Source organism: Triticum dicoccoides, chromosome 1B (genome assembly GCF_002162155.2).
Source record: "Triticum dicoccoides isolate Atlit2015 ecotype Zavitan chromosome 1B, WEW_v2.0, whole genome shotgun sequence".
Taxonomy (NCBI): Eukaryota; Viridiplantae; Streptophyta; class Magnoliopsida; order Poales; family Poaceae; genus Triticum; species Triticum dicoccoides.
In genome coordinates, this window is record NC_041381.1 from 609036558 (window position 1) to 609058014 (window position 21457).

At 45.4% G+C, this 21457-nt stretch overlaps 1 protein-coding gene and 1 pseudogene across 1 annotated transcript; both read left to right on the forward strand.

Annotated features, from left to right (window-relative positions):
* The first annotated feature begins 9136 nt into the window (after positions 1 to 9136).
* On the forward strand, positions 9137 to 10899 carry LOC119349079 (putative F-box/LRR-repeat protein At5g02700). Its single transcript, XM_037617085.1, has 3 exons — positions 9137 to 10014; positions 10112 to 10246; positions 10396 to 10899. Exons 1-3 carry the CDS (start codon positions 9187 to 9189, stop codon positions 10708 to 10710), a joined length of 1278 nt encoding a protein of 425 aa, XP_037472982.1. The 5' UTR covers positions 9137 to 9186; the 3' UTR covers positions 10711 to 10899.
* A 4890-nt stretch (positions 10900 to 15789) lies between these two features.
* Positions 15790 to 20861, forward strand: LOC119349080 (annotated as a pseudogene).
* Positions 20862 to 21457: the final 596 nt, after the last annotated feature.

The window sequence follows — 21457 nt, forward strand, 5'->3', positions numbered from 1 at the left end:
ATTTTACAAAAAAAAACTACCGCGGGCTACCCCGCCGTCTCCCTCGCCGCCCACCTCGCCGCCCGCCCACGCGGTTCTACATGCAGAGGAGGCTGTAGAACCGCGTGTAGTCACCGCTGTCGTCATCATCGTTGTCGTCGTCGTCGCCGCCCCCGCCTACGCCTCCGCCGTCCCTGCTGCATCCCTCCCCCGGTTGGCGCGGCGGGTTGGACGGTCCGGGGGCGTCGTCGACGTTGTCGTCGTCGCTGTCGAGGACCACGACGCCGTGCTCGTCCTCGCACCCACGCTTGCGGGCGGCGATCTCCTCCAGGGCCCGGCACTGCCGGACCATCTCGCCGCGGAGGTAGTCGTCCCGCGCCCACCGCATGGCGTCCTCGTCGGAGAAGCCGTGCCGGGCTATCTCCTCGTACTCCTCCAGGGCCCGGCGGCAGCGCGCGGCAGCTTTGGCATTGATTCACCGCGGGAAACGAGGCGATGAGGACGATGAAGGGCCGAGAAGAGAGCCGTGTCGCTCACGCGGCGGGCCCGTGGCTTTTTCGCGCCAAAACAGTTCGCCCGGGGGCGCCCCCCAGCGTGCCGGGTTCGGGCTGGGTCCGCCGACGCTGTTTTCGGCCCAAGCCAGCGAAAATCGGGCTCCTGGGGGCGCGACTGGGCTGTTTTTTCGGCGCCGGCGCGAAAAAAACGCCTGGGGAGGCCTTCCTGGGGGCGCGGCTGGAGATGCCCTTATATGCGTGCGTTTAGATCGAAGGTTCAAACCAGATAGATGCGGAGGAAACCAACAGGACGCGGAGAAAATCTAACGACGCAAAGCCGCTTAATCCAAGGTACGCGTGGCGACCGGCCGAAATTGGGCCGGTCGACCTGCGCCTAGCGTTACAATATGACTTTTAACGATGATGATGATTCTCAATTATTTTTTACGAGAGGAAGATGAAGATTCTCTACTTGCTAGTCTTTTTTTTGAGAAATCTCGCTCGCTTTATTGATTCAAAACAATGTTCATAAGTACACGGTTTGGGTCATGAGGAGTGCCCAACCAAATATGCCTCCCTATATCTAAATTACAAGCGAATTTAGCGAGATTATGAGCCTCAAAGTTATTGTTTCTTCGCTCAAAAACAAACGAGCAAGAAGATAAACTAGCTCTACGGTCTATTATTTCATGTATAATAGCCGCATTGGCACCCCGTGTGCCTTCATTGATATCTTGCACCACACCTTGGCAGTCTGAGGCTACCATGATATTCAGCTCGTAGAGATCCTCCGCCAAAGATAGGGCTTCTCGGCAAGCGTATGTTTCCAAAATAAGAGGGTCTCTAATTCCTTTAAAGACAACTGCTGACGAGCCCAGAAAATTACCGTTGGAGTCTCGGCAGACTGCAGCAGCCACTCCCACTCGTCTGTGCCTTGCTAGTACACCGTCCACATTGATTTTACCAACCCCAGCTGGAGATGGGTTCCACCGGCGCTGCTGGCCTGAAACTTCAAGTACTTGCACTTTTTGTTTTGCAGCTGGGATGTGTTGTAGCTCCTGAAGATAAGAGTCTACAAAAGATACTGTCTGGTGTGGGTTTTGGAACAAATGTTCATAAATTGCCTTTCTCCTCGCATACCAAATAGCCCACAAAGTAACGACCATTCTTGTGAAGCTCACGTGGTCTAAAGTCTCGTGAAGTTCAAACAACCAGTTCTTTGCATGAGGCTCCTCATTCCCTGTCATCTGCGACACAAGGGTTTCATCCGACAAGGCCCAGATGCACCTCGACATAGTGCATGACAATAGAGCATGTCTCCACGAGTCTTGGCATCCACACAACGGACACGCACTCTGCGTTGCCATATTCCGTCTATGTAGGACATCCGTAGTTGGTATGGAGTGTCAAGCGAGACGCCGCAGAAAAACTCTGATCTTTGATGGGACTTTCAGCTGCCATAGACGGCCCCAAGCTTCCTCTTCTCTAGCCGTTGATGATGAATCACCCCGTCCTTCTAGCCAAGCTTCTCTTTGAAGTTTTGTTGATACTAGGAGCTTGTATGTCGAACTGACTGTAAACCTGCCCTTCCTGTCCGGGTTCCAAGCCCAGAAGTCCTCTGTATTTCGTGTGCACACTGGGATCTTTAGGATCGCTTCGGCATCGAAGGGTAAGAAAACCGTACGCTAAGGTTTCATTCCATGAGGCAGTGGCCGGAGACAGCAGATCGGATACCCTCCTGGGAGGTGTCGCCACTAGTGATGCAATTGGTTTTGGATCTGTTTCTTTGGGAATCCAGTTGTCCTCCCAGATGCGTGTAGATAAGCCATTGCCAATCCTTCTGATTATTCCCTGTTGCAACACATCTCGCCCCTCTAGAATTGCACGCCATATTTGAGATGGACGAGAACCCAGCTGGGCCTCAAGAATAGATGAGTTAGGGAAATAAGATGCCTTTAATAATCTTGCACTTAAAGTGGCCGGTTCATTCAGTATCCTCCAGGCTTGTCTGGCCAGCAGTGCGAGATTAAACAATTCCATATCTCTGAATCCTAGGCCCCCCAAATATTTTGGCCTCGTCATCACATCCCATGAAAACCATGCTGGTTTACGCTCTCCTTGTTTACATCCCCACCAAAACTTTCTGATGATAGTCTTTATGTGATCACAAAGACCTCTTGGCAACTTAAAACACAACATGGAAAAAACGGGATAGCTTGAGCTACCGATTTTATTAGCACCTATTTTCCTCCTGCCGACAAGCACTTGCCCATCCATCCTTTCACCTTATTCCAGACTCGGTCACTCAGATATTTGAACGTACCTTTCTTGGAGTGCCCCACATCAGATGGCATTCCCAGATATTTGTCATTGAGTGATTCATTTGGAACTTGCAAAAAACCCTTCACATCAGTCCGAACTATTTCTGGGCATCCCCTACTAAAAAACATGGTTGACTTATCCCTGTTAACTCTCTATCCCGATGCATTGCAGTATGTATCCAATAGGTTTGATACCGAGTCTGCTCCGTCAACACTTGCCCTGAAAAATAGCAGGCTATCATCCGTGAATAAAAGATGGTTCACCGGCGGAGCCGATGGTGCCACCTTAATGCCGCTGAGCTGGGATGACTGGTTCTGAGACTTTAGGAGGCACGAAAAGCCCTCTGCTGCCAACAAGAAAAGATACGGTGAGATCGGATCTCCCTATCGAATACCACGTGTAGGCTTGAACACCTCTGATTTGACACCATTGAACATTACTGAAAAAGAAACTGAACTAATCATAGTCATGATAACTTTAACCCATTGTGGCGCGAAACCAAGTTTCTCCATAATAGCACTGAGATAGGGCCACTCCACTCTGTCATAAGCCTTCATCATATCTAGCATTAGAGCACAGAAACTGTTAGATTTGGATCTATTCCTCTTCATAAAATGAAGGCATTCATAGGCTGAAATAATGTTATCCGTGATAAGCCTACCAGGCACAAATGCAGACTGCTCTTCGGATATAATATCAGGCAACATGGCCTTTAGACGGTTCGCTAACACCTTGGAGGCAATCTTGTAAAAGACATTGCATAGACTTATGGGGCGAAACTGTGAAAGTAAGACAGGATTTGTTACCTTGGGGATTGAAACCAGTAACGTATGATTGAGCCTCTCAGGGCTTTCCTCTCCATTAACAATAGCAAGCACAGCCCGGGTGACAGCCTCACCACATACATCCCAATGCCGCTGAAAGAAATGGACCGGAAATCCATCTGGCCCCGGCGCCTTCGTTGGGAACATTTGAAACAGGGCTGATTTGACCTCTTTCCCATCATATGGAGCCAACAAACTTGCATTCATCGTTGCAGTCACCTTTACTAGAACATGCTCAAGCACTTCTTGCAAACCTTGGATGCCCTCCGACGTATATAGATTCTTATAAAATTCAAAAGCAAGCTGTTGCATCTCAGTTGGATCATCGGTTACCTGACCACTTGGCTTATGTAAAGCTTTTATCAAATTCTTAATCCTTCGCATCGAATCCCTCATGTGAAAAAATGCGTGTTTTGATCCCCTTCCGCCAACCATTGCACCCGTGACCGCTGTCGCCACATTATCTCTTCCCGCAAATATAATTCAATCAGCCTATCATTTGTCTTAACTTCAACATGTGACGGCCCTGTTCTTTGTGGTTGGTTTCGCAGTCGCTCGAGCTCTTTTTTGAGCTTTCTAATTTTGCCTCGAACACTGCCAAAGGTCGTCCTCGACCACTCGCCTAAATTCTGTGCTAGGTTATCAAGATTCATACGCACCTCCTCAACCATTAGATGGTGGCCATTGGGCTCCCATGCAGATCGAACGGTCGGTTTTAAATCTTCATGCATATCCCACATGACCTCGTATCGAAACACCCTGTCCACCTTCCTCCCCTGAGCCGGTGTTAGGCTTAGTAATATAGGACTATGGTCTGATGTGGCTACTGTTAGATGTTCCACTCCTGCCTGGGGAAAAAGTTCACACCATTCGACCGACCCCAAAGCTCTATCCAATCGAACCCGCGTATAAGTGCCACCGGTCACTTTTTTCTCGAATGTCCATTTTGTGCCACTGAATCCCAAGTCAGCTAGGCCACAAACATCAACTGCATCTCGGAACCCTTGTATCTGTGATTGGCTTCTCGTGCCAACTCCATCGTGCTCATCATGACGGAGCACCTCATTAAAGTCACCAATACAAACCCAAGCCATATCATGCAGACTCGCCATATTCTTCATTGTATCCCATGTTTGATGACGCAGATGGGTCGGAGCCTCCCCATAGAAACATGAAAGCCTCCATGGAGCCCCACCCAGATTGGTAACCTTAGCATCAATGTGATACCTCGAATAGCCCAAATTTTCAATCTTTATTTCATTATTCCGGTACATAGCCAAGCCTCCACTTCTACCGGAGGAATCAACAGCAAAAGCGTTATCATAACCTAAAGTACTTGCCAAACTTTCAGCCCTAACTCTAGAAATCTGAGTTTCAACTATGCATAGTACCCTAGGGGCAAACTCTTGCGCCAATTCACGCAACTCTTGAATTGTCGGGGCGTTGCCTATACCCCGATAATTCTAGCATAACAGATTCATTGATCCGGGCAGTCCTCCACTGGGGAGGCCGTCGATCTTTGATCATCCTTCTTGGGCCGTTTTACTTCCTTCCGTGGCGAGACATAGACAAGCGGCAGCGGTGGAACCTCCTCAGCCTTTTCAGATAGTACAAGTTCTGTAGAGCTCCCCAGAGCGACAACATCTTTCCCAACGGTGGACTGAAGGTGTTGGTTTTCTGCAGACTGTCTCTTGTTGCTTCCCACGTTGCTACCACTACCATTGTGTCAGCCGCGTCTATCATCGCATGCGTCTCCCCTGGCCCGGAACCTCCAGGAGACGATGCCATATCTGCCCTTGCGTCCTGCCTTCCTACTTCACTAGATCATTGATGGCGCGCGTTGCTGCGCCCATCTATCTTTAACTTATGATAAATAGACTCAAATGAGTTTCATGGAAGTTTTTCCTTTTCTTTTGAAACAAAACACCCAATACAGTAGTAAATAATATTGTATTATATCCGTTCGAAACAGGGAGTACTAAGTTGGAACGAAGCAACATATATTTCACTCAGTGAACCAATGGCAACAATAACCTTAAACATTGACCCACAGCTGGCATACTTGTAGTTTTGCATCCAATCATAGGGACAAAAAAATACAAATGCAATAGTTACTACGAGGATGCAAGTAAAATCTTCATATTATGTTGATGTTGCATACATGGTACATCCCTCTAAAAAACAGGTCCTGTGCTGCACACTCCCTTGAAATGATTAGAACATGTTTTTATCACAAACACAGTAAAAAATCCTTTACTATCGAGATCTTAAGCTTTCTTTGGCCGTTCCTGCAAGTCTTGCAAGCTCTCCCGAAACTAAACACAAGCAGGAAAGAGGTCAAACATGCTTCTGGAAACAACATGCATTGATACTCAACAATCGTACCAAGTAACAACATAATAAGAACGTCTGAAGTTGATATTATCTCGACCTTCTTGAACTGCACAATCTATACCTATGGGCACAAGTACCAGCAAATTCCAAGGAATTCCTTCGTTAGCTCGGTAACAATCGAGGTAAAAATCCAGGCAACGACCCAAAAGAAACATGAATACACCACTGCATTTGCACAGATGGGAAACAAGATGAACCATCATCATATACTTAGGGTGGGAAAAAGGATCATCATGCTGCTACTACGAGTACAACCTTCAACACATCACATAGCTTGTACTGAAAATGCTCATAATCATCATCTAGCGCACAATGCTTAAAAAGATCATCTACAAATACACAATGATAAAAGGAAAAGCTACATACTGCAAAGAAGTTGTGTAAGCTTTTGTTATCTTCTTTGTAAGGCATTTCAGTACAGACTCCGGAGAACCATGGGTTGTCGGTGAAGAACTAAAGATAGATATTGTTTTCACCTTTGAAAGGTCATGTGAGTATTAAAATGACAGGAAACGGATTATGCATACATGTACTGAATAAATACGCTTGTTTGTATCAAAATTTCCTACTCCGTAAATAATATCAAACGTGGATGGATCACCTAAGGGTTTTGGATCACTGAGGCAACTAAAGTCAATCGAAAATAGAAAGCAAGATAGAGCGAGATAGACATAGCGCTGATGAAGATGGATGGTCATAAGACATCTTTGGTGTAACTTAGTTTGTTCAGATAAATATGAGAAGACGTCCGTCTCATGTAGTAAGAAGATGAAGCACACATCTAGAGACCACATCCGAAACAATTGATAGCATGATAGGCAAAATGCAGTCCGATCCTAAGAAGCAATTGCACTGGGTCAGCGACATAGGACTAATGGATGACTCAAAAATCAAAAGTAGCAAGTCAAATTTTGCCGGTGTTTTTATAATTGACTATTGTACTAAATGTATTTATGTATGTTCTAAATTAACTTCAAGCTTGTTTCTTTGCATATAACAATTTCTCACTTAAGTAGATAACGCAAGAAGCATCATAAAATTAAAAGATAGCTAGCAATGGACTTGATCAATCAAGCAACCTGTATCATCATAGGTTTCTGAAGCTCTAGATACAACACATGTATGGGCAGTATGGCAATTTACTACAACTAACCAACATAATTAGGAGATCAACCATCGCAACAGAAAAAAAGATATGAACAGACGAGGGTACTATACTACACTAACCTGATTAGCTGGACAAATTCGACATTCATTTTGCAGCACCATATCTTGCAGGATGTTGGCCCCTCCTGACCAATTAACCCATGTGATGGCCTTATTAAAACCGTCTAAAAGGGAAATCAAGGTGGCAAATGTGAACACTGGAATCTGCAACAACATTGCCATAGGCCAATATGCTTACGCTATTTGTCCAAGTAATAAATCATACGAGTCTAGATAAACAAATTTATGTTGTACTTTCAGGAACCATAGTTACATGGCAAATTTCATGTAGGAAGAGCCAAAGATCTCATAAAATACTTTGTGCTCTTGTTCTAGAGGAAAGGAAAGCAATGATAGAATGCTAGGAAACAGAGACTTCCTATAGTTCTACTAAAAAAAGACTTGCTACAGTCATCTGGATAAGTATGTAGTAACCAAAGGGTGGCCAATATCAAAATGCAAGTTAAGAATTTGTGCAAAAAGAGGGAAATCACACACACACTATCAATTCTATTATTGATGGTAATGAATATTGAGCAGTATATATAGCACAAAGAGGGAGTATGTTATAATTTTTCTACAAAGAGCAATATATAATCGATCAATGATTTACTTGGGGACTTCAGAAATTTCCAACTTCTTTGTGCTGTAAATGAGAGAAAGAAAAAAGACGTTAATACATACATCTGAAAGCAATGGTGGTATGAAAGATCAAAAACTACAGTTTACATAAATGCCGCAAACTTCAATAAATATTCATTTGACTCGATTGTTGCAGGCATATTCCAGAGTCCAGACCACAAAGGGTAGTTATGCAGCCAGAAAGAAAGCACATTGTTGGTAATGTATGAAAGGCAACGCAAAATACTGAGAAAGCAAGACCTTGGACTTGAAGGTTGGCATTGATGGTCCGGTGAATGTCACTGGGCACTGTTGTTGTGTTAGCCGATGCATAAAGGTCCTTGCCCCATTCTAGTTCTCTCAACTCTGCCTGTAGGTGAAATATTTTGCACTACACTAAAGGATAGTGCACAATAAAGAGAAACCATGATTGAGTCTTCTCCATGATGAAATTTACCTCACTGGCCTATCTAAAATGGAGAAACTGATGTTTATACCTGCTCGACGGCTGTCGTGAGATGACGCAAGAGGAGATCCATTGGGGAGACGGAACATCAGGCAGTTTTCTCTCGAGAAGATCACTGGAGGAGAGGTTGATTCAGTAAGCATCTAGCAATTACCTTCATCCTCACGCCACCAAGACAGACGGGGAGTGCTTGTCACGGTTTCCTCGCGCCACCGTGAGATGAGAAGGGTTTCGCCGTTGTGAAGTCAAGAGAAGTGTGAACCACGGGGCAAGGAGGAGAGAATAGGATGGAAGGACGCATCAAGGAGGAGGCGGCAGGGTGGCTGCAGCTGTCGACGATGCAGGAGGAGAGCAGTGGCGGCGGCAAAGACAACCCTAATCGCGAGATCATGGGCGTGCCAAGGTTGAAGAAGCGGAAGGGCTGCATCAGGTTGTTGCTGAAACGTCGTTGTGTCTGTACTTTGCCCCACGCTGGATTAAAGCCCATTAGGCCCAGTTTCACGGCAGGCTTCCGATATTGTTACGGGAGTAGCGGCCCTGTGAATTAGCGCTCGGTGGTTTGGTTCACAGCTAATCGAACGGTTGAAACATCCAAAAATAACGATCCCACGACTACAAACACTGATAGCCTGGGAGGGCTGGGAAGATGCTCAGTTATAATATATCTAAACTGCGTGGCTCATTTTGGTGTGCCATATCTACTTGCTAGTCTGTATGGTATCATTCACAACTATATGAAAAAAAAACTGTGCATAACACCACGTCCTGCAGCCCAGCCCATTATTTTGCTCCATTTCGGCCTCTTGCCTGTTGCCTGCGCTGGAGAGAAGCCAGATCTGCGTGAAGTTTGCTCAGTGTCACTCCTCGTGTGCCCTAGACCATGGCGGCGGCGGCGGCGGCGCTTCCTGTAGCCAAGACGGCACCGGAACCGCCGGAAATCGATCTGATTAGCTCTCTCCCCGGTGAGATCCTCAGCATAATCATATCCCTCCTCCCCGTCGACTCCGCCATGCGCACCACATCCCTCTCCCGCCGCTGGCGTCCCCTATGGCGCTCCTCCCCGCTCAACCTCGACGTTTCCCACATCGACGGGCGCGTCCGCGACCGCGCCGCCGCCGTGTCCAAGATCCTCTCCGATCACCCGGGCCCCGCGCGCCGCTTCCTGACCGCCTGGCTCCACATCATCGACCCCGACGGCTGGCTCGGGTCCCCGGCCCTCCGAGATCTTCAGGAGATCGACCTATGGCTCCCTCGGTACGAAATTCCGATGCCGCTGTCCGTCCTCCGCTTCGCAACGACCCTGCGCGTGGCCAGCTTCGGCAACTGCAGGTTCTTTGTCGACGACGCGCAGCCGCCGTTTAACTTCCCTTGCCTTGAGAAGCTCAGCATGAGATTTATCTTCGTACGGGAAGACACCCTCCACGGCCTGCTCGATGGCTGCCCTGTCCTCCAGAGCTTGCTGCTGGACAGGTGCCACGGCTTCTACTATCTGGTCATCAATTCACCAACTCTCAAGAGAATCGGCACAAACGACGGTCGGCATGGCTGTCAACTAGTCATAGAAAATGCCCCCAGACTGGAAAGATTGATCAGAATTAATCCTCTTCCAGACTCAACCATCCGGCTAATCAAGGCACCGAAACTCGAGACCTTTGGCTTCATGACAGACGACTTTACTAAACTCAAGCTTGGGTCTGCAATTTCTGAGGTAGCTGTGGCCATCTAATCTAAGATTCAGTATTACGCGTCATATTAGTAGGCTTCTTTCTGATCCTGTTGTATGTTTATGCCTTCTCTGTTATCAGGGATTGGTTGCTGGCAACTTGAAAGCTCTGATGCGCAGCGTCAAGGTTTTGCATCTCACGTCTAGTGGCCCTAATCTTGATGCAGTCATAGTCTTCCTCAAAAAATTTCCTTGCTTGGAGAAGCTCTACATCACGGTGACTCTCTTCTTTCTTCGATAGTTTTTGGTGTTAAAAAATAGCTTCACGGTCATTTCATACATTTTCCAATGAATTAATCCTTGTTTTACTTGTCAGGTGGGGTTCAGTGTTTCTATTGTGTAATTGTCTTTATTATTTTGTTTCAGTCATGTCCTGGAAATGATATGGAGAATGTGCATCATCTTCAACCACAAGATCCTATCGAATGCCTCGATCATCTCAGAGAAGTAGAGTTGAAGCTTTATATTGGCAGCAGAACAGATGTCAACTTTGCCAAGTTCTTTCTCCTGAATGGTAAAGTGCTCGAGTTAATGAGGTTTGGTGTCAAGGACCAATATACTGAGGAATGGGTAGCTGATCAACACAGTCAGCTACATGTTGATAGCAGGCCTTCTCCAAATGCTCAACTTGAATTTACAGCTGCTGATGTTGGCAACCTTTTGACCATATTCTGTTCTTGACGGATCCCTCCAGTGGCCTTGTGGACAAGGTTGACTAGATTGTTGTGCCCCTTCAGGTTTTGTGGCATGTCTTGTCACTGTGCAGAACTGGAAACATGGCACTTTGTGACTTGTGTGTAATGCTTTAGAGATTGTCATGCAACTGGTATTTTACTCGTCATGTTATTGAGATGTGGCATGTCTTTGGCATTCTAGATTGCGAATGACCTCAACCTAGTTGTTCATTCTGATTCAGCAATTAATGTATGGCTATGAAATCTTGCTTTGTTTGGGGGGAAAAGAATATTTGGTTCTACCAAAAAAAATAAAAAAAATTAGCAAGTAACTTGATGAAGCACTGTTCTGTCGCGTGGTCTTCTTTTGTGAGAATCATAGCTTATGCTTTCAGTAACAAGGTGAAGGAGTAAAAGTTAACATGATTTATCATAAATGATGGGATGTTTGTTTTTAAAATCCCTATTTGCTCCCTAGTGATTTGAGATATCAAATCTACTGGTTGAGTGTCCTGTATGCAATACTTTATTTTTGAGACCGTATGCAATACTTGACTGTGTATGTTGGTTGATATGCTTCATTCCCTATTACACCATCTTACTTGCAAAATTAATCTCGTTTTTTGATCTGAAGAAGTGTCTGGTACACAAATTATTGTATTTCTTCGTATTGGAGGTCCAAATGATGATAACTTTGAAAAAGTTAGAAAATCTGTATGTTCTGTGCTAGTGCTTTGAATTTTTTTTGTCTCCGTTAAATCCTGCAGCAGAGCAACTGCATCTTGAATTCTTGATATTCATTCCTCCTGGTCATACACGGTCAAAAATTATCAAATATTTCTAGTGTGGTAGTTTAAGGACTCAGTTGATATTCGATTCATCGTCATGCTCAAATCAAGAATTTTCTACTTATGTAATAGATGGGATACATTATCCTTTTACATTCAGAGAGAACCAATTTCCATTTGAACAACATGTAGAATCAAATGTCTCCACCCAGCTGAATTTTATTTCATTTTATGAAAACTTCAGGACTTCATTCATTCAGCAGACAGTAATGTGCATGACTGCACATTTAGAGATACAAACTTGGCCTCTAATTGGACAACCGCCTTGATCGTGAGGAAATAATGTTTCTGCAGAGGTTCTAAACAACACATTGGTCAAGGCCGGCATCACCGGCGCATCGAAGCACGCCTGTCTATTTGCTCGCTCATCCTAGAACGACGCCTATTGCCCTGGAAGTTGCGCTCCTGATGTTCCTACTCATGCCGTCCCTTCACAAGCTGCGTCGCCTTTAAGGTAAGGCTTTTTTTGTGAACCGAGCCATTTTTATGCCTATGAGGTATATAATTTGTTGTTGTTTTACTTCAAATGATCCATTTTTGTACTACCTCCATTTTAGCCTACCAAAACGTCTTATATTTTGGGGCGAAGGAACATAGTACACGGTTATTTTGTGTGTGTTAATTATGGAGTTATACATTGGCTGCCTGCTACGCGTGAGCAATGTGAGTGTTCAGAGATTAACTGAACACGCACTTGTTCACTCTACTGTTGTATAATGTAGTACTGGAATAAAGGAAAATACTTTTCTCTAGACTGTGGGAATTGGCGCAGATTCTTGACTGTAGAATCTGTCGTTCTTGTGATATAACTATGCACTCTGTTAAACCGCTTTTTTAAACCATTAATTCTTGAACGAGAAACAAAGCCCATAGAGGTCAATCATAGGTGGACTCATAGTCAGCTTTCGTAGTTTCTTTCATTCGGTCTTGGTAGTCAACCCGGATTGGACGGTGCCCTAAAGGCGTACCTGGCGAACAAGGATTTGCTGGCTGACGAGGTCGAAGCACAGCAGATTGTCCGTCAGGCCAAGGCATATGCCATCATCAATGGTTAGCTATACAAGCATATCGCTTCCGACATATGCCAACGTGAGGCAATTCCTTCTTGAAGGCGTAGCCTAGGAGTTATTTTCCGTTTTGATGTTGTCTTGTAACATAGGGTTAGTGGCTATCTGGTGGAGCTACTGTCACAAGGCATGCGGCCTCAGGTTTTTCTTTCGCTTTTTTTTTCGGGTCGATTTTGTTCGGCTGCTGGATTTTGCATCTTTAATAATATGGCTATGTGCATCAAGAGATGCAGAGGCCGTGGGTATTTCACCTTTTCGAAAAACAATGCCAGCGTTGCGTCTCTCCAGACGAAGATGATTTTGCAAGAAATCCATTCAGGCGACTGTGGACATCATTCTCTGCTAGATAGGTTGTCTCCAAAGCCTTTCGCGCGTGGTTTCTTCTGGCTAACATCACTGTTGATGCAGAGCTTTTGGTTAAGGCGTGTGTTGGATGCCAGTTATACTCCACGTAGCCCCATATGCCGGCTCAAGCTTTGAGGATCATCCCTATCACTTGGCCCTTTGCCATATGGAGACTTGATATGGTTGGACCGTTCTGGCAGATACACACATTTTCTAGTTATGATGGATAAGTTCACAAAGTGCATTGAGGCCAAGCCCATCAGGAAACTTGATGGAGCAACGACCCTCGAGTTTATCAGAGACATGCGCAGTATTATCAGTGGCAAATAATAATAAAAGCTGCTCATTAGGGTCTCTTTCATATCCAGCTATGTGAAAACCCACGTACTCTTCTCTGAAACAGCCTACCTACCTTTTGCTTTTTCAGATAAGTAAATAAGCGGACCTCCTTTCCGGAGATCAGATCCAACCTCTCGCAAGGAGAATAAGCTGACAATACTGCCAAGAGAAGAGGAAGGAATCCGGCTAAGAGAAGAGGAAGGAATCCGGCTCGACGTTGCGTCACTGGCTCATCCACGGTCCAATGGGCAAGTCGGATGGACCAATGGGCTCACTTGCAAGGCCTCAAGCCTAGACTTCAGGTAGCTTTGGAGAGTAGTCGACTGTTGGGTTGACAAGCTACCTTATGTTCTTTGGAGTCTGCTGACTACTCCCAATAGATCAATGGGTTACCTTTCTTCTTGGTGTATGGAGCAGAAGCCGTCTTGCCGAGTGACATCGTTCATGACTCCCCATGCGTTGCCGCCTACACAGAAGTGGAAGCCGAGTAGGCAAGACAAGATAACATTGATCTCCTCGAGGAGGAACAAGAGGTCACACTCTCCAGATCCGCCATCTACTAACAAAACTTGAGTCACTACCATAGCCGCCGGGTCAAACAATGGCGGAGCTATGTGTTACAAAAATGGGTCATGGCCCACCCTGCCGAGAGCAAATACAGTGCAGAGGTTTGAAGTGAATTGGGACATGAGGACAAAAATTAGTGGCCTTCCTTTGTACCGGCCCGCCCAGCTTTGGCTACCTAGCTCCGCCACTGGGATCAAAGGCCATTCTGTTAAGGAAGGCAACCTAGTGCTCCGCCTCATAGAGAAGAGAACTGCATGACAAGCTTTCTCCACCTTGGGAAGGACCCTTTGATATTACACAAAGTTCCTTTGTAGCTCGTCCTACATGAAACCTCTTATCTTCAGCCCTTCAACACTGCTTTGAGATCCGTACTCTCCAACTAACTTGCAACAAGCAGATTTCTCTTTTTTGTTTCTCTCAAATGAAAGAACATATGAACTTCAAACTTTGCAGATCAAACAAACTTTACAACTTCAATGTGTGAAAAAACTTTCATATTTTTTGGACCGACATAAATATACAAAATGAGGATTTTTTTGATTAAAAAAAAATAATTTTTAGCATTTTAAATGCATGAAAAAATCTGAAAGTTTTTTCCCACGTAGTAATTAGAATGTTTTCTTGTCCTGCAAAGTTGGAAGTTTATACATTGTTTCGTTTGAGAGAAACAAAATGACAAATGTGCCTGCACGGATCTTGATGCCAAAATGGATAGCTAAGATAAGGGGTATCGTGTAGCTCAAGCTACACAAAACCACACTCTTGATATTAGCAAGGCATTACACAATGGGTCATACTACCTGGTTTGACATTCATGAGTCAGAGTGGTTCAAGAAGAAGAAACATGATACTCCCTCCTTTCCTAAATATAAGTCTTTTAAGAGATTTCAATATAGACTGCCTATGGAGCAAAATAAGTGAACTTATACTCTAAAACACGTCTATATACATTCGAACGTAGTCTCTAGAGTGGAATCTCTAAAAGGACTTATATTTAGAAACGGAGGGAGTACTTTTGAAGAAGAAACAGAGCATCATTGGAACATAGCACAGCCGCGTCCTTTCCATAATTAGCAAATTTTGTAATCTTTCGACTACAATCATGAAATAAGCTTTGTTCATATAAATTGATTTGAGTTTTTGCCCTCGTTCTTTATCTTCTATGATCATTTTTAAAGGATTAACAAAGATGATCTAACTACCCGACGAGGCCCAGGTCAACCACTTGGTTTCTTGCCTCGAGGCTTAAAGTTCGGGTTTTTCTACTAACAATTATCTATGCTGATTCACAAACTGTCTAAGTAATTTGCATTGGTTCTAATAGCCTGCTCTATGTTCCGAATGCAGTAATTCGGCTAGGGTTTTGTTGCTAGCAGATTTCCTGCAAATGAAATATAGACTGTGCCAATCTATATTTCCTGGGGATCAACTTTGTAATTTTTCGTATTTCGACGGCTAGATGATGTGCCATAACCATGGAAAGTGCGGTTCTGGCTCTTCCCCTCACGCATGATTGCTGCCATTGCTCAATGTATTCTGGGGCTCCGACAAGGCCATAAGTTGCTTCTTCAATTCGTCAATTTTTTCCAGCAGCTCCTTGATGTTGGATTTCTGGGCCATAATCTCCTTTGCTTTCTCAATTTTATCTGTAAGGAGAGATGATTTAGCTGCTGACTCAGAGTGGGTGTCATATTTCAAGGTCTTAATCAGATGTCGGTCCACCGCCATGATTTGGAGGTTTCAACTCAACATGGGTTGTAGCATAATCTCCGGATGGGTCCACCTCCCCCAGCGACTTTGACATATGCATAATGGTCGATCTTCTATGGTTTAACTATTGCCGTCATGTCGTTTTTATTTTCTAGCCAGACTGCTGAAGTGTGGCTGTGTGCACTTTAACTATGCAGGGGGCCTGTTGCTCAATTGTTTCGATAGTATCTAATTGATACTAGTACATTTTAATTTAATAAAAACGACCTTTATTGGAGAAGAGAAAAACGAGCTGCACACACATATCAGAAGTCAACTGTATAAGAGCGCCCGCTTGCATGATTAAAGGAACTGGCCGTCGCGATAATCGCGCAGGGAAAGGTGAGAAGTCTAATCATCAAGGGCATCCATGCACGTCCAACCAGACCCAGCAAGGCGGTTGACTGACTCAGGATGCAAGTCAACCCATCACCCATGTGATCAGCCCCAAGTAGGTACGGTAATTAAGTTGTACCACACCCATTTCTATGAACTGATTGACATGTGGTGTTTGAATTATTAGTCCTAGACAAGATGGTTAGACTTACGTTTGTACCTGCATATAATCTATGTCCTGTGTATAGCTGCTGGCACATGCACCATGGAAGGACAGCGGCGGAGAGCAATGGAGGCCCGGTGGCTGTGGCCGCTTCTTCTCGGCATCGCCGGCCTCGGCGGCGTTCTTCAAGTCCATGGGCAGGTCGATAACTTAGGTGAGCCCATCGTACATGCTTCCGACGTTTCATGTCATTATTACCTTCACAAACATTGCCACAGCTTATTTTTGCGTCTGCCGTGCAGGTTTCATTAACTTGGACTGCGGTCTGCCAGAGAGTGCCGCGGGCTACGTGGACGGCGTCACCAAGCTGCGCTTCATCTCCGACGCCGGCTTCATCGACGCCGGCACCAACTACAACATGTCATCCGAGTACATCACACCGACGATGGGCAGGAGCTGGCACAAGGTGCGCAGCTTCGGCGGCGGCGCCGGCACGCGCAGCTGCTACACACTCCGCTCCCTCGTGGCCGGGCTCAAGTACCTCATCCGGGCCAAGTTCTGGTACGGCAACTACGACGGCCTCGACATAGCGCCTGTCTTCGACCTGCACGTCGGCGTCAACTATTGGACGACCGTGAACATCTCGAACGCCAACACGCCGGTGATCTACGAGATCATCGCCGTCGTCCCCGGCGAGTCCGTGCAGGTGTGCCTCGTGAACACCGGCTCCGGGACGCCGTTCATTTCCGCCCTCGACCTAAGGCCCCTCAAGAACGGGCTCTACCCGATGGCCAACGCGACGCAGGGGCTGGTTCTTCACACCAGAGCCAACTTTGGCCGGGATGATGGCGTGATCCTCAGATACCCCGACGACCCGCACGACCGCTTTTGGATCCCGATGAGCAAGCGGGCGGAGTGGACGGAGGTCTCGACGGACAAGAAGGTGCAGAACATCGATGACGACAGCTTCGACGCGCCGTCCGCCGTGATGCAGACGGCCATCACCCCCGTCAACTCCTCCAGCCCGATCGTGTTCAGCTGGGATGCCGAGCCTAGCGCCAGCAGTCCGGATCCCGGGTACGTCTGCATCCTGCACTTCTCCGAGCTGCAGCCCCTCCCCGTGAGTGCCGTGCGGCAGTTCTACGTCACCCTCAACGGCCAGCTCTGGCTTGGCAAGGGCTTCACACCGCAGTACCTCTACACCAACGCCGTCTTCAACTCCATCCCCAACCACGGGTACCACCAGTACAACGTCTCGCTCAATGCCACCGGCAACTCCATGCTGCCGCCCATCCTCAACGCCCTTGAGATCTTCTCCGTCCTGCCCACCACTGGCATAACCACGGCCACTCAGGATGGTAAGCTAGGAGTCATTTTCTTCAGATGCAACAGTAGGATCAACGAAGCAGTTAATTTAATTATACTCAGCTGACAGATTTTTGTGTTGCTGCTGCTGAGAAATGTAACAGTGTCTGCCATCGCGGCGATCAGAGGCAAGTACCAGGTGAAGAAGAACTGGATGGGCGATCCCTGCGTGCCCAAGAATTTCGCGTGGAAAGGATTGGGTTGAAGTGTCACAGGCTTGTGAGTCATATGCTTCTGAATGTTCTGTTTCCTGTTAAAAGTGTTGTGAGTTATAAGTTTCTGAATGTTCTGTTTCCTGTTAAAAGTATATATGTTGAGCTGCAGTTGTATATATGTTGCAGGAATCTATCTTCCAGTGGCCTCAGCGGCAACTTGTCATCTTCGTTTGCCGGCCTCAAAGGTCTACAGTACTTGTAAGTACTTTTTGAGTAAATACAGTACTTGTAAGTATTTTTTTTGAGTAAATACAGTACTTGTAAGTAAGAGATCGTTAAGCTAGTCATTGCAATGCTAATTTTATTCTGAAGCAATCGAAACGCTTAACCGGTTTTTGCAAATTCATAGGGATTTGTCACGCAATAATCTTACGGGCTCAATTCCCGACAGCCTGTCGCAGTTGTCGTCGCTCACACTTCTGTAAGTAATCCATGCTATGTGTTTTTCAAATCCATTAGTAGTAAACGTGGCATAAAAAAAAACTGTTGTGTTTCTTTCAGAGATCTGACAGACAATCAACTCAGTGGATCAATTCCTCCTGGCCTTGTGAAAAGAACTCAAGATGGCTCCCTAACACTCAGGTTAGTACCCTCTAGCATCAGAATTTTTTCAATGATATGGAGTAGTTCTAAGATCTTATTTGACCTTTTTGTTCAACATACATTTTATATATCTTAATTCATCAGCATGATTTACTCATCCTTCTCTTTCTTTTGCTAGATATGGTAAAAATCCAAACCTCTGCAGCAGCGGCGACTACTGTCAGCCTCCAAAAAAGAAGAGAAGCTCTATGGTTGCCGTCTATGTTGTTGTTCCCGTAGTTGCAGTACTAGTGATTCTGCTACTGTCAGTTCTTCTCATTTGCATGAGAAGGAGAAGGCAAGGTAAGAAACCATACAGAAATACATAACACTGAACTCAAGAATGCAAGTGTTCTTAGAAAATAAAAGGTTTCATTATCCCTGGCCTCTGCATCAAAGATGCATATGGTACCTCATGAATGCAAGTGTGAAGTGATTAAGTAACATCAGTTAGTGTGATTGCTTTATGAAGGAAGGACAAGCGGCAATATCAAGCGGCTGGATGAGGCGAATATCAAGGGGCACAACTCGTTGCGACTCGATAACCGCCGGTTCACATATAGTGAATTAGAGGCCATCACAAATGGCTTCGAGCGAGTAATTGGTAAAGGGGGGTTTGGGAAAGTTTATCATGGTTCGTTGGAGGATGGCACACAAGTGGCTGTCAAACTGAGGTCTGAATCTTCAGATCAAGGTGAACAAGAATTCTTGGCAGAGGTGAGAATTAATGTGATTGTTCAAGGTTAAGTAGACTAATGCGATTCAGTTTGGTAATGTGCATGGATGTTTTTTGGTTTCAGGCTCAGACGTTGGCAAAAATTCACCACAAGAATCTTGTGTCCTTGATTGGGTACTGCAAGGACATGAAATACATGGCTCTTGTCTATGAGTACATGTCTGAAGGAGCCCTAGACGAACATCTTAGAGGTATTAAATTTAATCAAATCATCAAGCTACAAGCCCGCAGCAACATAAATGATATATTTATGTAATATAAATATAAAGTTGTAAAAGTGATACATGTGATTCATCTTATTATATTTGCATTGCAGGGAAAGATAACACCATGAAAACTTTAACATGGAGACAGAGACTTCGTATCGCCTTGGAATCCGCACAAGGTAAGCTTTTAATTACGCTTTCCCACATGTGGGTGCATATAGAAGGCGTGGATTTTGATTGTGATGTAGTTGATGATGTGTCATGTGGATGCATTCAGGGCTTGAGTATCTGCACAAGGGGTGTAACCCGCCCCTCATTCACAGGGACGTGAAGACGTCAAACATCTTGCTGAATGCAAACCTGGAGGCTAAGATTGCTGATTTTGGCCTACTCAAGGCTTTCAATAGAAACAACGATACACATGTTTCGACAGCAAGGGTGGTTGGCACCCTCGGTTACCTTGACCCTGAGTAAGTGCACAACTGTCTAGTGTTTCAGATTATGCTCTAAAAAACTTCTCACCTATTATGAACAACTAGAGTAATATATTTCGATTGTCTAGAAGTTAGTACAATTCAACATACATGCAGGGTCATAATGTATGATCTACCTTTTCTCCTAGGGTAAACAAAATTCAGTACCCAGTCCCTTAAATTTGAAATTTTGACACTGAATTTAGCGATTTAAGCAAAAATCCTGATTTACGCAAGAATCAAATTGATTTGTGAATTATTTGCAAATTATTGTGAAATTCGTTTGAGCCAAACATGTCTTGAAGAACTTGACCTGCACGATTGTTCTTGAAACCAGACCCATTGATGTATCTCACACATACTTTACTAGGTACCATGCTACATTTCAGCTGACCAACAAGAGTGACGTCTTTAGCTTTGGCGTAGTGCTACTGGAGATAGTCGCAGGGCAACGACACATCCTGAATGACCCTGAGCCAACGAGCATTGTTCAGTGGGTGCGGCAGCGCCTAGCCCGTGGTAACATCGAGGATGTGGTGGATGCGCGCATGCGTGGCGACCACGATGTCAATAGCGTGTGGAAAATTGCAGACACCGCATTGAAGTGTACGGCACAAAAGCCCGGAGAGCGGCCCACGATGACTGAAGTGGTAGCAGTGCTACATGAGTGCCTTGAGCTCGAGGCTGCACACGACAATGTGAATGCAGGGTTTTACACGCCTGGCAGCGGTGGCAGTATGAACGACTATGGTCAGTACAACAGTGGCATGTCTACTGATCTAAGCCAGAGCAGCACTGCATTTGAGCAAGAGCATTTGGGCAGTGTCTCTATACTGTCTACTGGTCCAGCTGTTAGGTGAGGATTTAGACAATGATTATCTCCACCTCTCTTCTGCGAGTATTCTTTGTTTTCACTCAAGGGAATTCAAAAGTTTTTACACGATAATTGTCATTATTATTAGGGGAAGTGTGAATGTACTGATATGAAGTACTCCCTTTGTAAAGAAATATAAGAGCGTTTAGATCATTACTCTTTACAGAGGGAGTAGTATATAATACTTGATGTATCTCGATTTTTCAACTTTAGAAGATAACTTAAGAGGATAAAGATTCTCTGTTGGCTGAACCGTACAACATCATCGACAAGTGTGACCATTTTTTGATTCAGATGATAGTGTTACATGAAAATGTGATGGCAAAATAATCTTTGTCAAGAAAGCACAATATGATTTGCTAAGAGAAAATAAAAAATGAAATAGTGACGATCCTCAAGGGGTTGATGCATAAAGATAACTAGGTTCTCAGATAAAGGAGAGGCACTCATCTTGTTGGCTTCTAATGGGTTTTGTATGCTGATTCTTCTTCCTGTTTGCGTGGTTAGGACGAAGGCGTAGTGGCCTCAACAGTAGAGCAGCGACAACAGCCGACTTAGGGGCTGTTCGGCAACGCTCCACTCCACAACTCCCGGAGCGGAGTTGGCGGAGCTGTAGTTTAAAATGGTGGAGTTGCCATTTAGCCACTCGGCAGATTCCGGGAGAGGACCATTACCGAACAGGGCCTTAGTCGAGGTAGGCAACTTCGGAGTGGTTACAACAATACACAAATTGACATCGGTGAGAGGCAAGGGATTAGGTTTGGGGTTGGGGGTGGGTAACCTGTGTGCGGTGTGCCCCTCAGTTAGGCCAGAAAGATGGCACACCTGAGGCAGGGGAAAGGGGCACGTTGGAAAACAGAGTTGCAAAATGGAACAATTATTTAGATAA